Here is a 16,942-nt window from a genome sequence, read left to right as displayed (position 1 = left end):
AAGCACTGACCTACCAAATCCATTGCACAAACCGTGTCCTTTTTATGTTGAAAATGTTACATTCTTACCTCGACAAAATTAAACAATATTGGCTCTCTCTAGCTTTTCTTTTTAGACACAGGTATTGGAAGCAGTACAACCGACTATGACTCACCGTCACTCCAAAATATAACACTGAAACATTTTTACCACTACAGTGTATGTGAAATAAATGTCCTGATGAGACAGAAATACAGAAAAGACACAGCCTATTGCCAAATGAAAAGGAAAAAAAATAAATTAACTAGTATACATAGACTGTACAGAGAGAGAGAAATGCCACATTGCGAAGTGCTTTACAGAGGGCTGCTATCCATTAGGTGTGTCTTAAAGTAGTGCTTCCAGCTCAGATCAATGTTCTGGCTCCACTGATGTTAGCAGACATGTCTCTAAGCATCTGAATAGTAATGTGTGTTATACTGACATGATCACAGCCCAAAGCCTCAAGTAAAACTCTCCCTTTTTGTCTCCCTCTACCCACGAAGCATATCCCATACAAGATCAACCTATCAGATCAGGTACAGAGAAAGCAGCCGTCCGCACACCCGATCATTTGGGAAAGTTGATGAGTGTTTTTTTTAAATTCTATGAAAATATGTGTTTTTTGCAGGGGTCCAATGAGGAGGAACAGCACCTGAGCAAATCTACCTCCCTAATAGAGAGCCAGCATCACCACCTGCTGCATTGTCTGGAGAAGACCACAGTGAGTCCCACATGCTACATAGAGACAAGACAAGGCCCAGGGATTCATAATTTGATTTGTATGTTGCATTCAAGTAAACTGCTGCAAAAAACAGTACTTTAACAAGGCTATGTATCCCTCAGTTGTCCAAGTAGTACTTTAACAAATTTGAGCTGCATTATTTTGACACAATTTTCCAAAAATGCAAAGGGGTTAATGTTTTTGTTTGTTTCTTTGTTTGTTTTGGGATTTTTTAAAAAGTGTCTTATAACATTGATCTTGGCTATATTTTATACTTCATACATACTTTTTAAGCACTGCAAAAAGCAATATGTAGGTAAATTAAAATGACTTAAATTAAGAACTACTTTATTTGAATTAATTCAACTTAACAAGTGTAATTATCTACCAATGAAATAAGACTGTTTTTCTTAATTCAAGCAACATTACATTTTGTTTCTCATTTTAATTGCAAAGAGTTGTTGTTTTTTCTGATCTTAAGTGTAGCAAGATGTATTTTCATATTTTAAGTACAAAAAGTCTTATTAATTTTACTTGTTAAGTGAAATCTACTCAAATCATGACAAAACTTTGTTAATTCGAGTGATCTTAATTAGGCTAGATTTGAGTTTTTGTAGTACTGATCATGTGTTTGGGATAATTATATAGATATTTTTGTCGTAACTGTATCTACATGCATGTAGTAAGATAGCTTTAAAAGGCAGCCTTCCCAACCCTCGGCATGATTAAGCTTGTTATGATAAAGTGGCGCCCATGTGCAATGAGCACACACTTCTGATTCATGTGTTTTGTATGTATGACTTGATGTCCAGTTCGCTGCATTTCCCTAAAGATGCACGCCTGTCTGCCTCTATATTTAAAGAATCATTCAATGGTCCATAAACACTGTATCTTCATCATATGTTTGCCCCAAAGTTAAAGTCATTTCTTATAATCATTCAGTGCATACCATGAATATGCAGGGTCTGTCAATGAACATTTATCTCTGTATAGCATTGCATAACCCCTTGAGGAAACATGAAGGAGGAGTTACATAATAGGTTTTTCAATTTGCATATCTGGCAACTCTGATCATGTATACATACAAAAAGCTGTTTTTGTGTGTAATTTGATGAACTATACATTAAACACAATGCAGCACTATGATACTGAGAATAATTCAGCATAAATGGTTTGAAATGTTGATCTGTTGGCCATGGATTTGCTCCTGTGCATTACGGAAAAGAGACTTGAAGTAATGTAAAAGGAGTCCTGTGTGAATGTGGTGTTTTAAAGATAATCCCTTTAACTAAACCTACCCATTAAATAAAATTGTGTTCTGTCTCTTTGCTTCTCATTTGCAGAACCACGAGTTTGTAGATGAGCAGTATTATCAGCAGAGCTACCTGGAGGCAGGGTTACAGAATTACCCTTCTCGAAGCCCCTCCCTCTCAAGCCAAGACGGCGTCACAGGCACATGCTGCACCCGCCGAAGCAAGAAGCGCCATACACCTCTACCTAACGCCAGTGGGCCTGCGCACATGCAGCCTCTGTCCCACACACACACACAGGGGCTGCAGGAGCTCAGCACTATCCACATCCAGCCCCTCAGTACCAGGTGAGGGGGACAAGACAAAACTATAGGCTGTGAGCAACAACTTCTGTAAGCCTGTAGTATGCTGTAGAGCTGGGACTAGATGAAAGGATTATTGTTATTAGGTTGATGTGGTAAATATAGTAGGCCCACCACTCATATAAATTACCTGGGGTTTGTTTAATTTTAATAATAATTCTGTGAAAATACTATGCATGCAGAAGTACAGAAATACTTGTTCCTCAAAGCAGTTTGATGTTTACAGATTTTAGGACATGATGATGTTACTCTTTCAAGTCAGAAATAACAGGAAGCCATGCCGTTTCAATGTAATATGTTGTTTTTAAAGGGTTTAGTGCATGTACAACAAATGCACAAATACTTTAGAATTCTAGATTTCAGTTAATTGATATTATTTGTATGTTTATTTGCTTTTTTCCCTCTTGTAGCCGCTCTAGTCTGAACATGCGTGTGGATGAGCAGGCGCCTCTGAACTGCCAGGGCAGTCAGATCACCACAGCCATCATCAGCATTCCCACACCACCAGTGACCACTCCTGAGGGCGACGCCCACCTACCCACAGGCCCCACCCACCAAAACGTCGTCAAGGTGTCGGCACTGTGAAGACTAAAGTGGAGCAAAGTCATGGTGTTTAAGACAGACAGGACTGTATAGGATAGAGGAGGAGGACTGAGGATGCCTAGTGCATTCACGTTGGTGGAGCCTGCCCTCTGCTGGTCATGTACTGTAACGGCACAGACTCTGTACAGATGGAGGATGGCTTTTAGATACAGTATATCTGTGTTTTAGAGGTCATAGTGAGTGACTGTGAGAGCGAGTGTGACTGGGAATAGATGTGTTGATCATCCCGGAGTATTCTATGTGTCACTGTGCACAAAGCACCTTTTATGATTTTCACTGGCGTGGCTATACAGTAAGTATTTTCAGCAGGGGATAATAGGGAAAGTGTTTTCAGATCTTGCCCTTTTGTTTGGTGTCTTCTATTAGATTAGATAAATATGCCACAATTCAGGTTCTGTATTACAATTAAGACATGTGGTAGGTGTGTCTGTAGTTTGTATCAATTTACCAATGAGTACAGATGAGGGATAGAGAAATTGTGATGTTTTGGTTCAGTGTGTGAGAGAGCGTATGCCTGATATATTTGTGTCTATTGATTGAAACCTTCTGGAAGTCCTTACAGCTCTATGTATGGTATATTTGACTAGCTGCCACACTAAAGGGCTCTTTGTACACATTTCTGTCTAAAATTCTCAGCTCCAAGCCTTTTTACACGATATGTGCCTGTAACAGTAAAGAGACTTATTTCTTTTATATAGATTTTATTTCTGAATATCCCTCCTACAACCCTTGACTTACTCAAATGTAGAACCAAAAATATGAATATAGTATATATTTTAGATTCAAACCATCAGAGTAAAAAGCACAAGGCGCCTGCTGAGAATTTCTGACACAAATTTGTTCTGAGCCTGTATTATTGTGAATATTGTTAATAGACTATTTTGTAATATTTGACCATTGTTTGGCAGAGCTAGTAAAGCTGTCCTCTCTCTCTTTCTCTTCTCTGTTGTAGTTGTCCTGTCCCCACCTCCTGTGTGCACACCAGTATGCTTTCAGTAGTCTTTATTGCTGTTGACTTTTTCTTCCCCAAGATCTCAGCGGGCATTTTTCAGAGTTGTTGAGTATGTGTATACTATGTGGTTAGGAATACTTGATGTTTGTACTTTAAGTCCTATTTGGTGTTTAAAAGGTTACTTTTTGTTTTACTTTTTTCTTCTGGAGAACTTGAAGCAGGGAAGTCTGCCTCAGCATTTGCAGAGTAGGACAAAAGACTATTTAATTATAAACCAAACAAACAGGCATAACAATATAACCACAATATTTCTTGTTCATTAGTGAATGAAACATTGTGATCCAGACTTAAAGGTGCATTACGCACCTTTTTTGATGGAGGGTCTATCACCTACTTGTCTCCATGGTGATGTTATTACTTTGTCTGAAATGTTCTATGGTATGACATTAAACACACCTATCTAGCATTTATTTATTATGGGTGTTTCTATTGCTCAAAAAAACAATAATTCTCTCTGTGAATAGGGTTGTTTCTCCACAGATCTGACCTGTAATGTAGCCTATAATTATCTCCCTTGAGATAGATAGGATTAATCTCTACCGTGGAACATTCGAGACAAACCTATAACATTTCCATGAAGATAAGCAGGTGACAGACCCTCTACCAGAAATGTTGCACAATGCAAATGTATTGTATTAAGCACTAGAAATAGCTTATGAAGAAGCTTTTTGAATTTGGTTTTAATTAAACTATTATTAAAGCCAAATTGTGATAACTGCATCTCAAAACATGCATCTTTTATCAGGTGTTCCAGGTTTGCATGAGTTAGTATCTGAGTTTGCAAAGACTACCGGTACACTACCCTTAACTCAAATTACTGAAGGAGATGCTAGTTCTTATAGGAAACATGGGTTAGATCAACATAATATAACATAGAATTCAACAGAAATAAACTGATGGTCATGATGTTTTGCCTGTATATGTCCCATTTTGTATTTAAAATTTCCCCCCTCTTGCAGCACTGGACCATATGTCTCCTATCACAGCCTTTCAGAATTGACCTTTGTAACGATGAACACCGACCTTTTAGCGCTGAAAACCTCCTATTTAAAGCCGCTTTGTCAGCCTTTTCATCTTAAATGTCATTGCGAGGCCAACATTATAGCTCTATCTTTGTCAGTGACCTCATCTTAGGTCTCGGTATAGCACTGAAGAACAGCTGTAGCCCTGGTAGACAAAGCACCACCTTTAGCTTTACAGAAGTGAGGTGAGATACTGTAAGCACACATCCTCTTGAGACTGGAAAGGCTCAGAAATAGCAGCTCTCTACAATCAGTCATTGTTATGATTTTCAAGCAATAAATAAATTAGCCAAATTATACACCCAGTGAAAGTAGCTCAAATAAATGACATTGTACAAGATGTTTTAAGTAGTAAAATAGAGAATTTAAAAATAAGCAGATGTTATTCAATAGCCATAATACTGATACACTGATAGACTAGTGTGGTCATTAATGTACAGTATGTTAGTATTTGATTCAAAATGGGAAATACTTATTACACATCCCTTTTAGTGGTTACTTGCTATAATGCAGTATCAATATAACGCACAGTAAAAAAACAACTGCCTAGATACAGCATAGAGTTAGACAGTGAATTAACAGAACAGACAAGCACATATCATGACCTCTTTTGGTGTACTTTTAAAATGGCTTTGTAACATTTCTTTCAGACATTGTAACAGGGTATGAAACAGGAAGCGTGATTCACTTTATAATGTTTTCTGGACTGTGATTACAAGGATTTAATTTCTTACTTCCCTGTTTCAAGATAAGTCATGTTGTGTCACATTTCAAAAACAGACTTTGTATTCTTTTACTCAGTGTCAAAGAACTGTACTATTATTTAGAACAGAAGTCTGTACTTGTATTACTCGTCTCTCTGTATTCTGTGCTCCTTTGATTGTCCCTTTATGGCCTATGACAGTTTTCTTCACTCTTTTGCTTTTCCCTCTTATGCCACCTGTCGTTGTTGAGACTACTGCTGTGCGTATCTTGTCAGGTGTTGGCTATTATTTATGACCTTGTCTTGTGTCCCAACTGTGAAGCGCCTGATAAAACATCAATATCTGCCACAAATACAGAGTCTGTGGGTTCTGGCCTTTACCTGTCTCCATCTCTTTGTGGAAAGTCTGATTCTTCTGACTTACACTGAAAGGTACCATCCAAATGTCTTGCAAATCTAAACTTATCACTTAATATGACAGCCAGGGATGGAGGAGAGGATCTTGCTGATTTCAGAGCGAAATTGCCTGGTGACCAGTGTGTAGATGAGAGGGTCCACAGCAGCCTGCACACACGTCAGTACCACTGCTGAGGTTTCCAGCTCCAGCAGGGTCTGGAAAATAAATGATTAATTCACTACTTATGGATTATTGTTTGAGTATGTACAAAATAAACTACAGAAGAACTACAGCAGTGAAGATGTTAGATATTTCCTTACTTGGGTATAAATGACATTTTAGCAACAAATGTATTCAAGTCAAAGCAAAAGAAAAATTCAGTTCTGTCAACTGGACAAAAGTTTTTGATCAAAGACATTTCACAGCTCATCCAAACTGCTTCTTCAGTTCTGGTCAGATCAATTATTCAAGTGAAATAAAATTGTCAGAGTCCTATTATGAAAACCTGAAAACTCTATTCATGGTAATATGGTAAAGTAAGCCTACATATTTGTCAATGTATTAAAATAAAAGTAGAAGTATATTAGCCTTGGTTGAAAGAAGGCATGGCAAAATGTTTTGACCAATAGCCATCTAACATAGCATTTTATTATTAAACAAAATAGCAGGTAGACAACATTGTCAGAGATATGAAAAAGATATTGTCCTAACAGGGACGGGTTAGTGTGTCTAAAGACTCACTCTGCTCGACTCCTGCCCTAAGAAGACATGCATCAGCAGAACTACCACGATGGGCACCCAGAAGAGTGTGAAGGCGATGATGATGTATCCAAAGCGCTGGGCCAGTCTTCCCTCCATCTGTTTCTTGCCCCGTTCCCTGGCGCCTGGTGTGAGCAGACACACCGCTCCCACAATCTCCGGAGCCTTGGAGCCTACGCCCTGTGAGCCGTCAGTGGAGCCGCCCTCTTGGGGCCCGAGCAGCATGCCCCGGCGAGCGGGAAACGGGCTGCTGGAGGACACCGCGGGCAGAGATCTGAAGGGCCCCGCGTGAGGAGGCGCACTGAGCAGGTCCCACACGTGTGCGGACACTGCTGGTCTCAGCTGTACGCCGCGGCTGAACACTTTTTTCCGGTGTTGTCTCACAACTTTAAATATGCGAACATAATGTATGATAATGACGACTAAAGACATTGCCCACACAGGCACAAGAACGTAAGGTCCAAACGGGTCAGAGTACTGGCCGTGTCCCTCGTTGGCCCACACCATATGCGGCCGACAGAGCATGTAGAAAAGTGCGTTTTTGGACAACATGAGTGAAACCAGAGCCAGAAACAAGCCCCATGCCCAGATAGACATTATCCAGAGGCGGACTCGTAGTCTCCTCTTCTCAGTCTGAAACGGGAAGGCGATGGCCTGGAAGCGCTCCACGCTGATGCTGACCAGCGTGAGCAGCTGGACACAGCTGCACAAGGCGTAGGTGAACTGCTGCAGAGTGCACACGGACACGGACGGCAGCGCGCTTTTACCGTAGTGAAGGAAAGTGAAGAGGAGCAACGGTGTGTCCACGGAGCACTTGAGGAGGTCACTGACCGCGAGACTCACCAGCAGAGCATTGTTACAAGTTTGGAGGCTTTTAGTCCGAAAAACAACCCAACAAACCCACAGGTTTCCAGGCAAACCTACAATTAGCGACAGACTTAAAATGGTGCAGTTAAAAACAAGAAAAGCATTCTCTTCACATGGCTTCAAATTAAAGTTTGAGTCATTCCACCTTTGTGCACCCATGATCTGAGCAAGGCTTTACTTTGTGGATAATCCAGCCATGGCTCGCAGAACACAAATGCTCTTTCCATGCTTGATAATTTGAATAAGGGGCCAAAATCTACACATGGTTAGGCTATAATAAGTGGCACTGCGCGGCGCACTTGTTTCATCAAGGGCCTCGCGCTGATTGGAAGACTACAGGGCACTGGTTGATAAGCTTGTAATCAGGAACGAGACGTGGATGTGTCTAACCTTGCAACGTCCTTTTAAATGAGACATACAATTATTTGTAGTTATCGTGACCTCTCCGCTTATCTTCTTAGAAAACAAAGGCACAGTGAAGAAGGCTTGTAAAAATATTTGTTAAGTGCACAATGCCAACCGTATTCTGACTGTGACAGTATCCCACCAACTTTGGCCTGTGTATGGGGTGCATCTTGGGCAATGGCCAGCCACTGGTCTGATGGAGAAATACAATAATAATAAATGACCCAATAATCAACTTGGAGTATTTTTAAATCTATCATTGACAAACCCTGTAGGCTTTAGACAGTAAAAGGAACAATCAGTAACATGGAAGATATTTCAGACATATTGCTTCAAACTAATGAATTTATTACAAAAACGTGTCATTATTGAACAAACACAAAATATTATTTAAGTGCTTTCTGTCATTTTAGAGTCAATACTTAAGAAGCTCTTCTATATAAACTGCATTCATTCGATATGCTGCCATCCACTGAGCTGCACTGTAGTAGCTGTGGTATGCATACTGCTGATAAGGATGGTATTGATCCCATGAGCTGTGCCACATGCTCCAGTAACTATCTGTACTGGATTCCTCCTCCTCTTCCTCTTTGCGTTCAGCCTCTCTATTTCTCCTTTTATTATTGCGCCCCAAACCATTTTGTTTATGTTTTTGGTTTTCTTTTTTGATCTTTCTAAAATGGGTTTGTTCAGACTCTTCTGCTGCTGTCTTGTCTGTTGGCCTGCTCATTTTAACACCCATTTTAACTCCATCTTCCTCTAAGTAAGAGGAGTCATTTGAAAAGCTGTCAGTCTGCAAACTTTTCTTTGGTTTGACTGATGTTAGTTTGACAGCATTTTTGCTCGGGGCAATGGCAGCATTTTTAACAGACTTTTCTTCATTTTGATCAAAATCTTTTGCAATGTCATTTTGCTCCATATCTGACTGAGAACTTGGCAATTCAGAGAGTGAAATTTGTTGTTTTCTATATTCACTAGTTACTACCACACTCTTTGTACTACTGTCATCAAGTGTGAATGACTCTGTATATCCATTCAAATCTTCTGAGCTGCCTTCATCTCTTCCTCCATATTGTCTGATAACTTCTACTGTTCTGCCCAGACCTTTGGTAATAAAGTTTTGAAAATCCCTCTCAGCTTCCTCAAATGTTACAAACTGAGAGTTACAGGTCTTGAAAGAACTCAGAGACGGGATCTTGGGCAGAGCCTCTTGTTGTTCTTTGTGAGACGATTCATGAGAGACTATGGGATGGCGATTAGATGGTTTCTGACTCAATACCTGAGTTTGAGGGTGCAAGTCCAAATCTCTTTCAGTATTCAGTTTGTGTTTGAGTCTTTCCTTAATGTCTTTTCTCTTAGTAGAAGATTCTTTCTGTTTGACCACATCCGTTGTCCTGTGTTTTTTCTCAGTCTTTGAGGCAACTGGGAATGTTGGCACATCTGGATTGGAAGCTTCACTGCAAACATCCCAGTCACAGGCTTCCTCCATTAAACCGGGTTCCAGGGAGGCTAGAAAAAGCAATCACCACACTCAATTTAAGAAATAAATTAATGTCACAAGTCACATTAACTTGACTTTATTATCATAATTTAGAAAGATTGATTTCAAAAAGCTGGTAACATAATAAAGGAATGGTGATCGTAATTATGGAAGTAAGAAAATTAGCATTAGATGTTAGAAGAAAAATGCAGGTATATAACAATTTGAAGATACACTACCAGTCAAAAGTTTTGGAATAATGTTTTTATCTTTATGTTCTCCACATTCTGCATTGTAGATATGTTCTGAAGACATCATGGAATTATGTAGCAAAGACAAAAATGTTAAATAAGTCAATAAATATGTTTTCCATTTTAGGTTCTCCTCTATGCAGGGAATGCCAAGAGCAATGGTCAAAGCAAAAGGGTGGGTGTTTTTGTCACTTGATAAGTGTTATTAATAGTTTTGATCCCTTGTGTGAAAATCTACAATGTATGTAATTGTTAGTTAAATGAAAGTCCAAACTTTTGACTGGTAGCGTATATAGTATAACACTAAACTAAAAGCAATTATTGTTTATTTTAATTGGTCCTTGAGTTAAACAAAAAAGGCATGTTGAAGTCCTACCCATATTCCCCAAAAAATGTGAAGGTTCTGAACTTACAAGGTAATGCAGACAGACTCAAGCCACACTTTTGAGAGATTGCCATCATCTTATTCTCCTCCTCCCCATGGCAACAATAGGTAACAGCCAGCCCTTGAGTGCCTAAAAAAAAAAAAAAAAAAGACAGAAGACTGTGCTATTGATTATGGCTCTAGTTACTAGCATGTGCACAACCTTTCAGAGTCTGAATTGAATTGACCTCTTTCCATTAAAACAGAAGTAATCCCAAGTAATCATAATTAAATCCATGATGATTATGAAGCTATTGACCTTTCTACAGAAGTAGAACTTACTTAAATACAGCTGAAGCTAATCCAGCAAGAGGTAATATGGGAAAATCAAGTGTGTTTGAAAACATGCAAGTAATAAAAGTAATAAAATTAAAATTAAAATAGATTTACCAAAGCGTCCAGCCCGTCCAATGCGGTGCATATAGGTTTCCCAGTCCTGTGGCACATCCAGGTTTATGACCAAGTTCACTTTTTCTGCATCTATACCTCTGGCCGTCTGGTGAAAACACATTAATGTGAATCATCACACAAACCATCAACTTTACCATGATATTTGACAGGAGAAGCAACTTGGAGGTGGCATCTTACCAGGTCAGTGGAGATAAGCACTCTGCACTGATACTGCTTCAATTTGGACATTGCTTCCAGTCTCTGGTCCTGACTCAGGCCACCTGAAGGTATTATTACACTATATCAAGCTTTTGTACAATTATAAATATATGATAAGGATTTTATCACAACAGGGTTAGGGTGCAGTGAAGTGTTAGTAAGATTACAGATTATAGTAAAGACAAAGCACTGTTTACAATGTAAAATATGATGCAAGAAAACTTCTCACCTGAGATACAGACTGAAGGTAAGCCTTTAGAGGACAGAATATCTGCCAAATGTTGTGCCCTGAGAGAACAAAGAAACTGCCATCATCGTAGCATAGTTTAAACTGTCTGTGTATCCATTACAATCTGAATCTCTACTAAAATATTACAAAATGCAGCCTGACCTTGTGTGGAGGTTGGAGAACACCAGAGCTTGGTTGAATGGAATTTTACAAAAAAGTTCAAGCAAGTGCTGCACCTTTTCCTCAAAAATCTTGTGTGGTAAAGGGTGACTCTGTACCAGTTTGTAATACTGCTTTAAACCTATGAAAATCACACTATAAACACAACTTGAACCTTAAAAGCAGAACACACGTCAAGTTCCCACGTTACCTTTAAGGCCCATATCACTCAGGTTTAGTCTGACAAATGTGGGCTCGATCATGTAGCGAGTGAGATGCTGAGCAAGGGATTCTGGGTAGGTAGCAGAAAGAGCAAGCATCTGTTTGGTCACTGGCAGAGAGGAGAATATCCAGCTGTGCAGAATAATGTTTAAATTTAAGCATCCAACAATTAAACTGTAAGTTACACAGGAGCGTGGTATACATGTCTGTGTTGTTCTTACTTTATCTGCTCTTGGAAACTTCCTTCTTCCAGTAGTTTGTCTGCCTCATCCAGCACAAACAGTCTGATGCTAGCTGTAGACAACATGCCTAACTCAATAAGCTGTTTAATACGACCTGTGGAAAATGAAAGTACAAAGCATTACATCAGGAGCCATTCAGAATGCATTGTGTTTTATGGCTTGTACCTGGTGAGCCAACAGCAATATGGCACTTCTTTAAATGAGCCTTGTCTTGACTCACAGGCCTGCCCCCAATAAAAACGTGGCATTCGAGTCCCTCCATGGCACAGCCTATAGCCATCACCACTGAGTGAATTTGCACGGCTATCTCTCGTGTTGGCGCCAGCACAAGCACCTGTTGAAGGAACAGACTGGCTTGATTAACAAGTGAAATGTTAACAACCACTTGTGTTTGATTGGGAAAGGATTAGGAGAGAGCAGGTGGGAGACAGTCCTCCTCTATAGTCCCTTTGAAAAGAGGATTACACCACACCAGAAAGCAAGTTTTAGGATTTAACAATGTTAGTGCCTTCCATACTCGCTACTCCAGGCATCTTAAATACTACAGATTACAAGTGCAAAACAAAGGGATAATCTGGCCAGCAGGCCTACTGCTGAATCCAGTTGATCATAGAAAGTAATCTTGATTTTTTAAAGATGTGGCTGGTGTGAAATGAACCAATCTGAATTACTCACTGTACTGACCACTGGTGGCCCTTCGCTTCGAATATGTTTCAATAATATGTGGTCCTCGATGAAAAACGTTTGGACACTCCTGTGCTAACCTGCAACCTTCACAAATCCTATGGTCTGTGTGAATAAGAGCTATACTAGCTGTTGTTTGTCTGAAATCCAGTGTTTTCTGTATGATCTTTATAGAAAATTTGCATATATCAAGAATAGTGTGCGTTACTTATTATTAATGTTGGCACTCATTATCTTACTTGTGTTGCAGGATTTTCCAATATCAGAGAGTCCAGCGCGATTGTACAGAATACACATGTCTTCCCCGTTCCAGACTTAGCCTGGACAATCAAATCTGAAAAACACAATTTAATTTAAGTAAGACAAATTACATATGAACTTCTGTCAGGAACACACTGAGACAAACTAAACTTTAAACTGTGTGAAATCGTGTGAGTGCATTTCCATGGGTTAATATCATATATAATATCATCGTCTGTGGTTCATATGCGCAGTAATTCTGGACTCGGCCCATGTTCGTAACGCACCGAGACCGCAGCGGCCCAGCGGGATGGCTTTGAGCTGGATGGGGGAAGGCTTCTCAAAGCCCGCGGCAGACAGGCCCTGGAGCACAGGCTCGGACAGGAGCAGAGAGCTGAAATTAATATTCTCAGAAAGAACTACATCGTCGGTTCGTTTTCGCGTTTCGATGTCGTGCGCAGCTCTCCTCACGGAGGCCGCCATCTTTACTGTTTACCACCAGAGCCGAGCTCGTGGTCTTCAAGGAGAGGCGAGGTGCGTGTGCGCCCTCTAGTGACAGGGAAGAGGAACAAACTAAATGTAGTGCACGCAGTTTGGTAATTTGATAAGAACCATTTTAACACTTCCTATTAATTAAGAAACTTTTGAAAGAAAAATCCACAGCATCTCATCAATATCTTCAGGGGAAAAAGCAAGGAGTCTGGGAAAATTTTTGACACATAGACAAAAGCATTTTTTAAATTTTATTTTATCTGTAGTAGGCTAAATTGACAATATTTAAACCATTTGGTTTAATACACCGAGGCCTCTTGTTGTGTTATCCAATTTAGAGGTTTTTAGCAATCATGGAAAAATAGTAAGATAAACTTTTAGAACTATGGTAGCCAGAAACCGAAATGCCCAATTGAATTTGTATGCCTATAACCTCTGTACACAACAGCTCTGTAGTCTACAAACAGCTCAAGCCTCAAGAAAACACAGTGGGCTTAATTCTAAAGCACACTGTGTTTTTCTGAGACCCTTATCATCATCAGATGTAAGACCTCTGCCAATTATGGAAAGTGCAGTCTTAGAAGATATTAGGCAGAATTATGTCTGCACAATCCAGGATTTGCTTTTCAACAATTAAATATTGTGATCTTAAGTCCCTCCTCTCTCTACATGGTTTATTAAGAGGGTCCCATCGTTTCAGCCACACAGATAGGGCCAGCAACTGTGATAGCATTGGAGAAGACATAGTCAATACTTGTATAAAGATAAGGTCAGATTCTTGTTTTTTGTTTTTGTTTTTTTAATCTAGGGAACAACTTTAAACTTTTACAGTCTTTTTTCTTATTTGCCAAACAACAAAATGGCGATCTTCCATAGAAATATTTCTGAAGATGCAGCCAACACACCCTTTTTGTCTCAAACTGGCTACAATGTCCTTGCAGCCATAATGGGGGTCTTCTCAGTGTCAGGGGTCATTCTTAATGTTTTGGTAATTGTTGTGACAGTGAAACACAGACAGTTGAGGCAGCCCTTGAGCTATGCTCTAGTTAACCTGGCTGTTTGTGACCTGGGCTGTGCTGTTTTGGGGGGAATACCCACCACTGTAATGACTGCTATGGGATACTTCAGCTTTGGACGGGCTGGATGTGTCATAGAGGGTTTTGCTGTGGCTTTTTTTGGTAAGTCAATACCAAGCAAATATTTTGTGCTGACCATGTTTAAAATATGTATGTTTTATATTTTCTGTAGGAATAGCAAGTTTATGCACTGTAGCAGTGATTTCTGTTGAACGTTATGTTGTGGTATGCTACCCTTTGGGATCAGTGCTCTTCCAAACCAGGTAATTTTTATTACAAAGTATATTTGCTCTAGTTCTATATTAAATAAAGGTAGAATAACAGTTAAGTCATTATAGCTTTCTGATTAATTTTAGCTCACCAAAAGCCCACAGTTGCTGGGCTCCATCAGAAGTTGTACTGATTGAATGTTTAGTTTACAGAGTAGGGGTTGCTAGTGGTTGATTTTGTGTCTATTATAAATCAGAGCACACAGTTTCTTCATTACAGACATGCAGTTGCCGGAGTGGTGCTGTCCTGGGTTTGGTCTTTCATCTGGAACACTCCTCCTCTCTTTGGATGGGGCAGTTATGAACTGGAGGGTATCAGGACCTCCTGCGCCCCCAACTGGTACAGTCGGGACATGGGCAACATGTCCTACATCATCATGTACTTCTTCCTCTGCTTCACCCTGCCCTTCTTTGTCATCATGGTGTCCTACTCACGGCTGCTGTGGACCCTGCGACAGGTGAGGCACTGAAGGAGACAGTGGGCACATTTACATGGTCAGTAGAAATCAGATAACCAGAATGATCAAATCATTCTCTCATCTTTGGCGTGTGTCTACAAAGAGAAATCAAATACACCTTGTGATGTATGTCAATTACCCATATATATATATATATATATATATATATATATATATATATATATATATATATATATATATATATATATATATATATTAGAATAACTGTATTTGGAAGACATAGTAAAATTTATGTAAAAATTACTCCATCGGGGTTTGTTCTTTGCCACATTAGTTTGTCCTTTTTGCCAAAACCATAGGGATTACTGTAATTCCAATATTCAGATAACTCCAGAAATTAAATAATAATCAAATTTTTTGTGTCCATGTAAACAACAAACAACAAACAGTACAACAACATCTGAGATTTTGAAAGCACATCAGTAACAGTAATGTGACATACTCTTTCTTCTGCATTTGCATATTGTATTTATTTCAACATGAAAGTTACTACAGAATGCGATAATGTGATAATGCAATAAACCGTGTACTGTGCTATAGGTGACTAAGCTGCAGGTGTCAGAGGGGGGCAGTACTCAACGTGTGGAGGTGCAGGTGGCCCGGATGGTGGTCGTCATGGTGCTGTCCTTCTTGTTGACGTGGCTACCGTACGCCTCCATGGCCCTCTCCATCATCCTGGTCCCATCCCTCTACATAGACCCTGTTATAGCCACCATACCTGTCTTTCTGGCCAAGAGCAGCACAGTTTACAACCCCATCATCTACATCTTCATGAACAGACAGGCAAGTCCACTGTCAGAAGTCTAAAAGCAGTGATGGAAGGTAACAAAGTACAAAAGTAAAAGTACAATACCTAAGTACCAATTTTACATATCTATACTTAGTGAATACTTTTTACTTTTACTTCACTACAACTTTCTTTTTTTAGTACATTTATTTTGAGTTAACATCACAATTTTGAGGAAACCAAATACACAAAGCAGCTAGAGAAAATAAGAAATCAATTGAATCACTTAAAATCTGCAAAAGTCAAAATCACTACAGTTCATCTTTAATTGTTCTAAGCATCTCTGCAAAATACTTTTACTTTTTACTCTTTAAAGTACATTTTTATACAGGTACTTGTACAGCTGCTTTTACTATGTAGATTTTGTCATGTGATATTCTTGCTTTTACTTGAGTAAATTTTTAGCTTTTTATCTGTACTTTTACTTAAGTAACAAAATTTACTACTTCATCCACCACTGTATAAAAGTAATAAATAAGTAAATAAATAAGACAGGAACTATTTTAAGCCATGTGCAGGCTGTAGTTTAACTCAACAAGCAAATTGGTTTAAGAGGTGGACTTACAAAATATCTGTATAGTGTTCGGTAGTAGTTGATCTTTTGCATACTTTGATTCTCTGACTTTTTTTTTTAACACGGAGTGAGTTGTGTGGTTCCCTGTCTTTTAGTTATCTTTATTTATTTTACTTATTTATTGCTATTTTATGATTTTGCTTTTATCTGTGTTTATACTGGTTTTATTGTTTTAGGACTAGTACGATCAAATCTTTAGCAATTATACCTTTTTTTATTGTTATGATCTCTGTGCAGGACTTTAGTTTGTAAAATTTCCTGTATAAATAAAGTGGATTTGGATTTATCATAACTTATAACTTCAGTACTGATACAATACTGGTCTCTTTATAATGTACCATTATTTTACTTCGGCTTGGTGTAATCATAGTAATATAATCAATCTGCATGTTTATCTTCTTCATAGTTTCAAAACTATGCGGTCCCTGCTATTCTGTGTGGGTGGAACCCCTGGGCCTCAGAGGCACAGCTCTCAGAGGGAGAGACGACAGCAACCTCCATCAGCAAGAGCCAAAGAGTGTCACCCAAAGAATCGCTTAAGGAATAAAACTGGATTTTATTTCACTTAACTTAAGATTACGGAGAACATCCATTAATTAAATT

The 16,942-nt window shown here is 39.1% G+C and overlaps 3 protein-coding genes across 3 annotated transcripts in view; 2 read left to right on the top strand and 1 right to left on the bottom strand.

Annotated features, from left to right (window-relative positions):
- Positions 1 to 2,939, top strand: part of kcnd3 (potassium voltage-gated channel, Shal-related subfamily, member 3) — a 115,007-nt gene extending 112,068 nt beyond the window's left edge. The window contains exons 4-6 of the mRNA XM_055166460.1: positions 650 to 742; positions 2,086 to 2,339; positions 2,765 to 2,939. Of these exons, the coding sequence (XP_055022435.1) occupies positions 650 to 742; positions 2,086 to 2,339; positions 2,765 to 2,939 (522 nt within the window). The remainder of the gene's footprint in view (positions 1 to 649; positions 743 to 2,085; positions 2,340 to 2,764) is intronic.
- A 5,510-nt stretch (positions 2,940 to 8,449) lies between these two features.
- On the bottom strand, positions 8,450 to 13,169 carry ddx20 (DEAD (Asp-Glu-Ala-Asp) box polypeptide 20). Its single transcript, XM_055166443.1, has 11 exons — positions 12,950 to 13,169; positions 12,662 to 12,756; positions 11,904 to 12,072; positions 11,718 to 11,832; positions 11,486 to 11,628; positions 11,278 to 11,416; positions 11,116 to 11,174; positions 10,866 to 10,948; positions 10,668 to 10,773; positions 10,267 to 10,368; positions 8,450 to 9,631 (listed from the first exon to the last, which is right to left on the bottom strand). Exons 1-11 carry the CDS (start codon positions 13,143 to 13,145, stop codon positions 8,538 to 8,540), a joined length of 2,301 nt encoding a protein of 766 aa, XP_055022418.1. The 5' UTR covers positions 13,146 to 13,169; the 3' UTR covers positions 8,450 to 8,537.
- An 895-nt stretch (positions 13,170 to 14,064) lies between these two features.
- Positions 14,065 to 16,892, top strand: parapinopsina (parapinopsin a). The gene is made up of 5 exons (XM_020930066.2): positions 14,065 to 14,332; positions 14,403 to 14,493; positions 14,720 to 14,957; positions 15,519 to 15,761; positions 16,746 to 16,892. The coding sequence occupies exons 1-5, from the start codon at positions 14,101 to 14,103 to the stop codon at positions 16,884 to 16,886; spliced, it is 945 nt and encodes a 314-aa protein (XP_020785725.2). The 5' UTR covers positions 14,065 to 14,100; the 3' UTR covers positions 16,887 to 16,892.
- Positions 16,893 to 16,942: the final 50 nt, after the last annotated feature.

This window comes from Boleophthalmus pectinirostris, unplaced genomic scaffold (assembly GCF_026225935.1).
Source record: "Boleophthalmus pectinirostris isolate CB_2022bp ecotype Guang Dong unplaced genomic scaffold, ASM2622593v1 HiC_scaffold_8, whole genome shotgun sequence".
NCBI classification, from domain to species: domain Eukaryota; kingdom Metazoa; phylum Chordata; class Actinopteri; order Gobiiformes; family Gobiidae; genus Boleophthalmus; species Boleophthalmus pectinirostris.
Note: the sequence above shows the minus strand (reverse complement) of the source record. Positions and strands in the feature narration are given on the sequence as shown.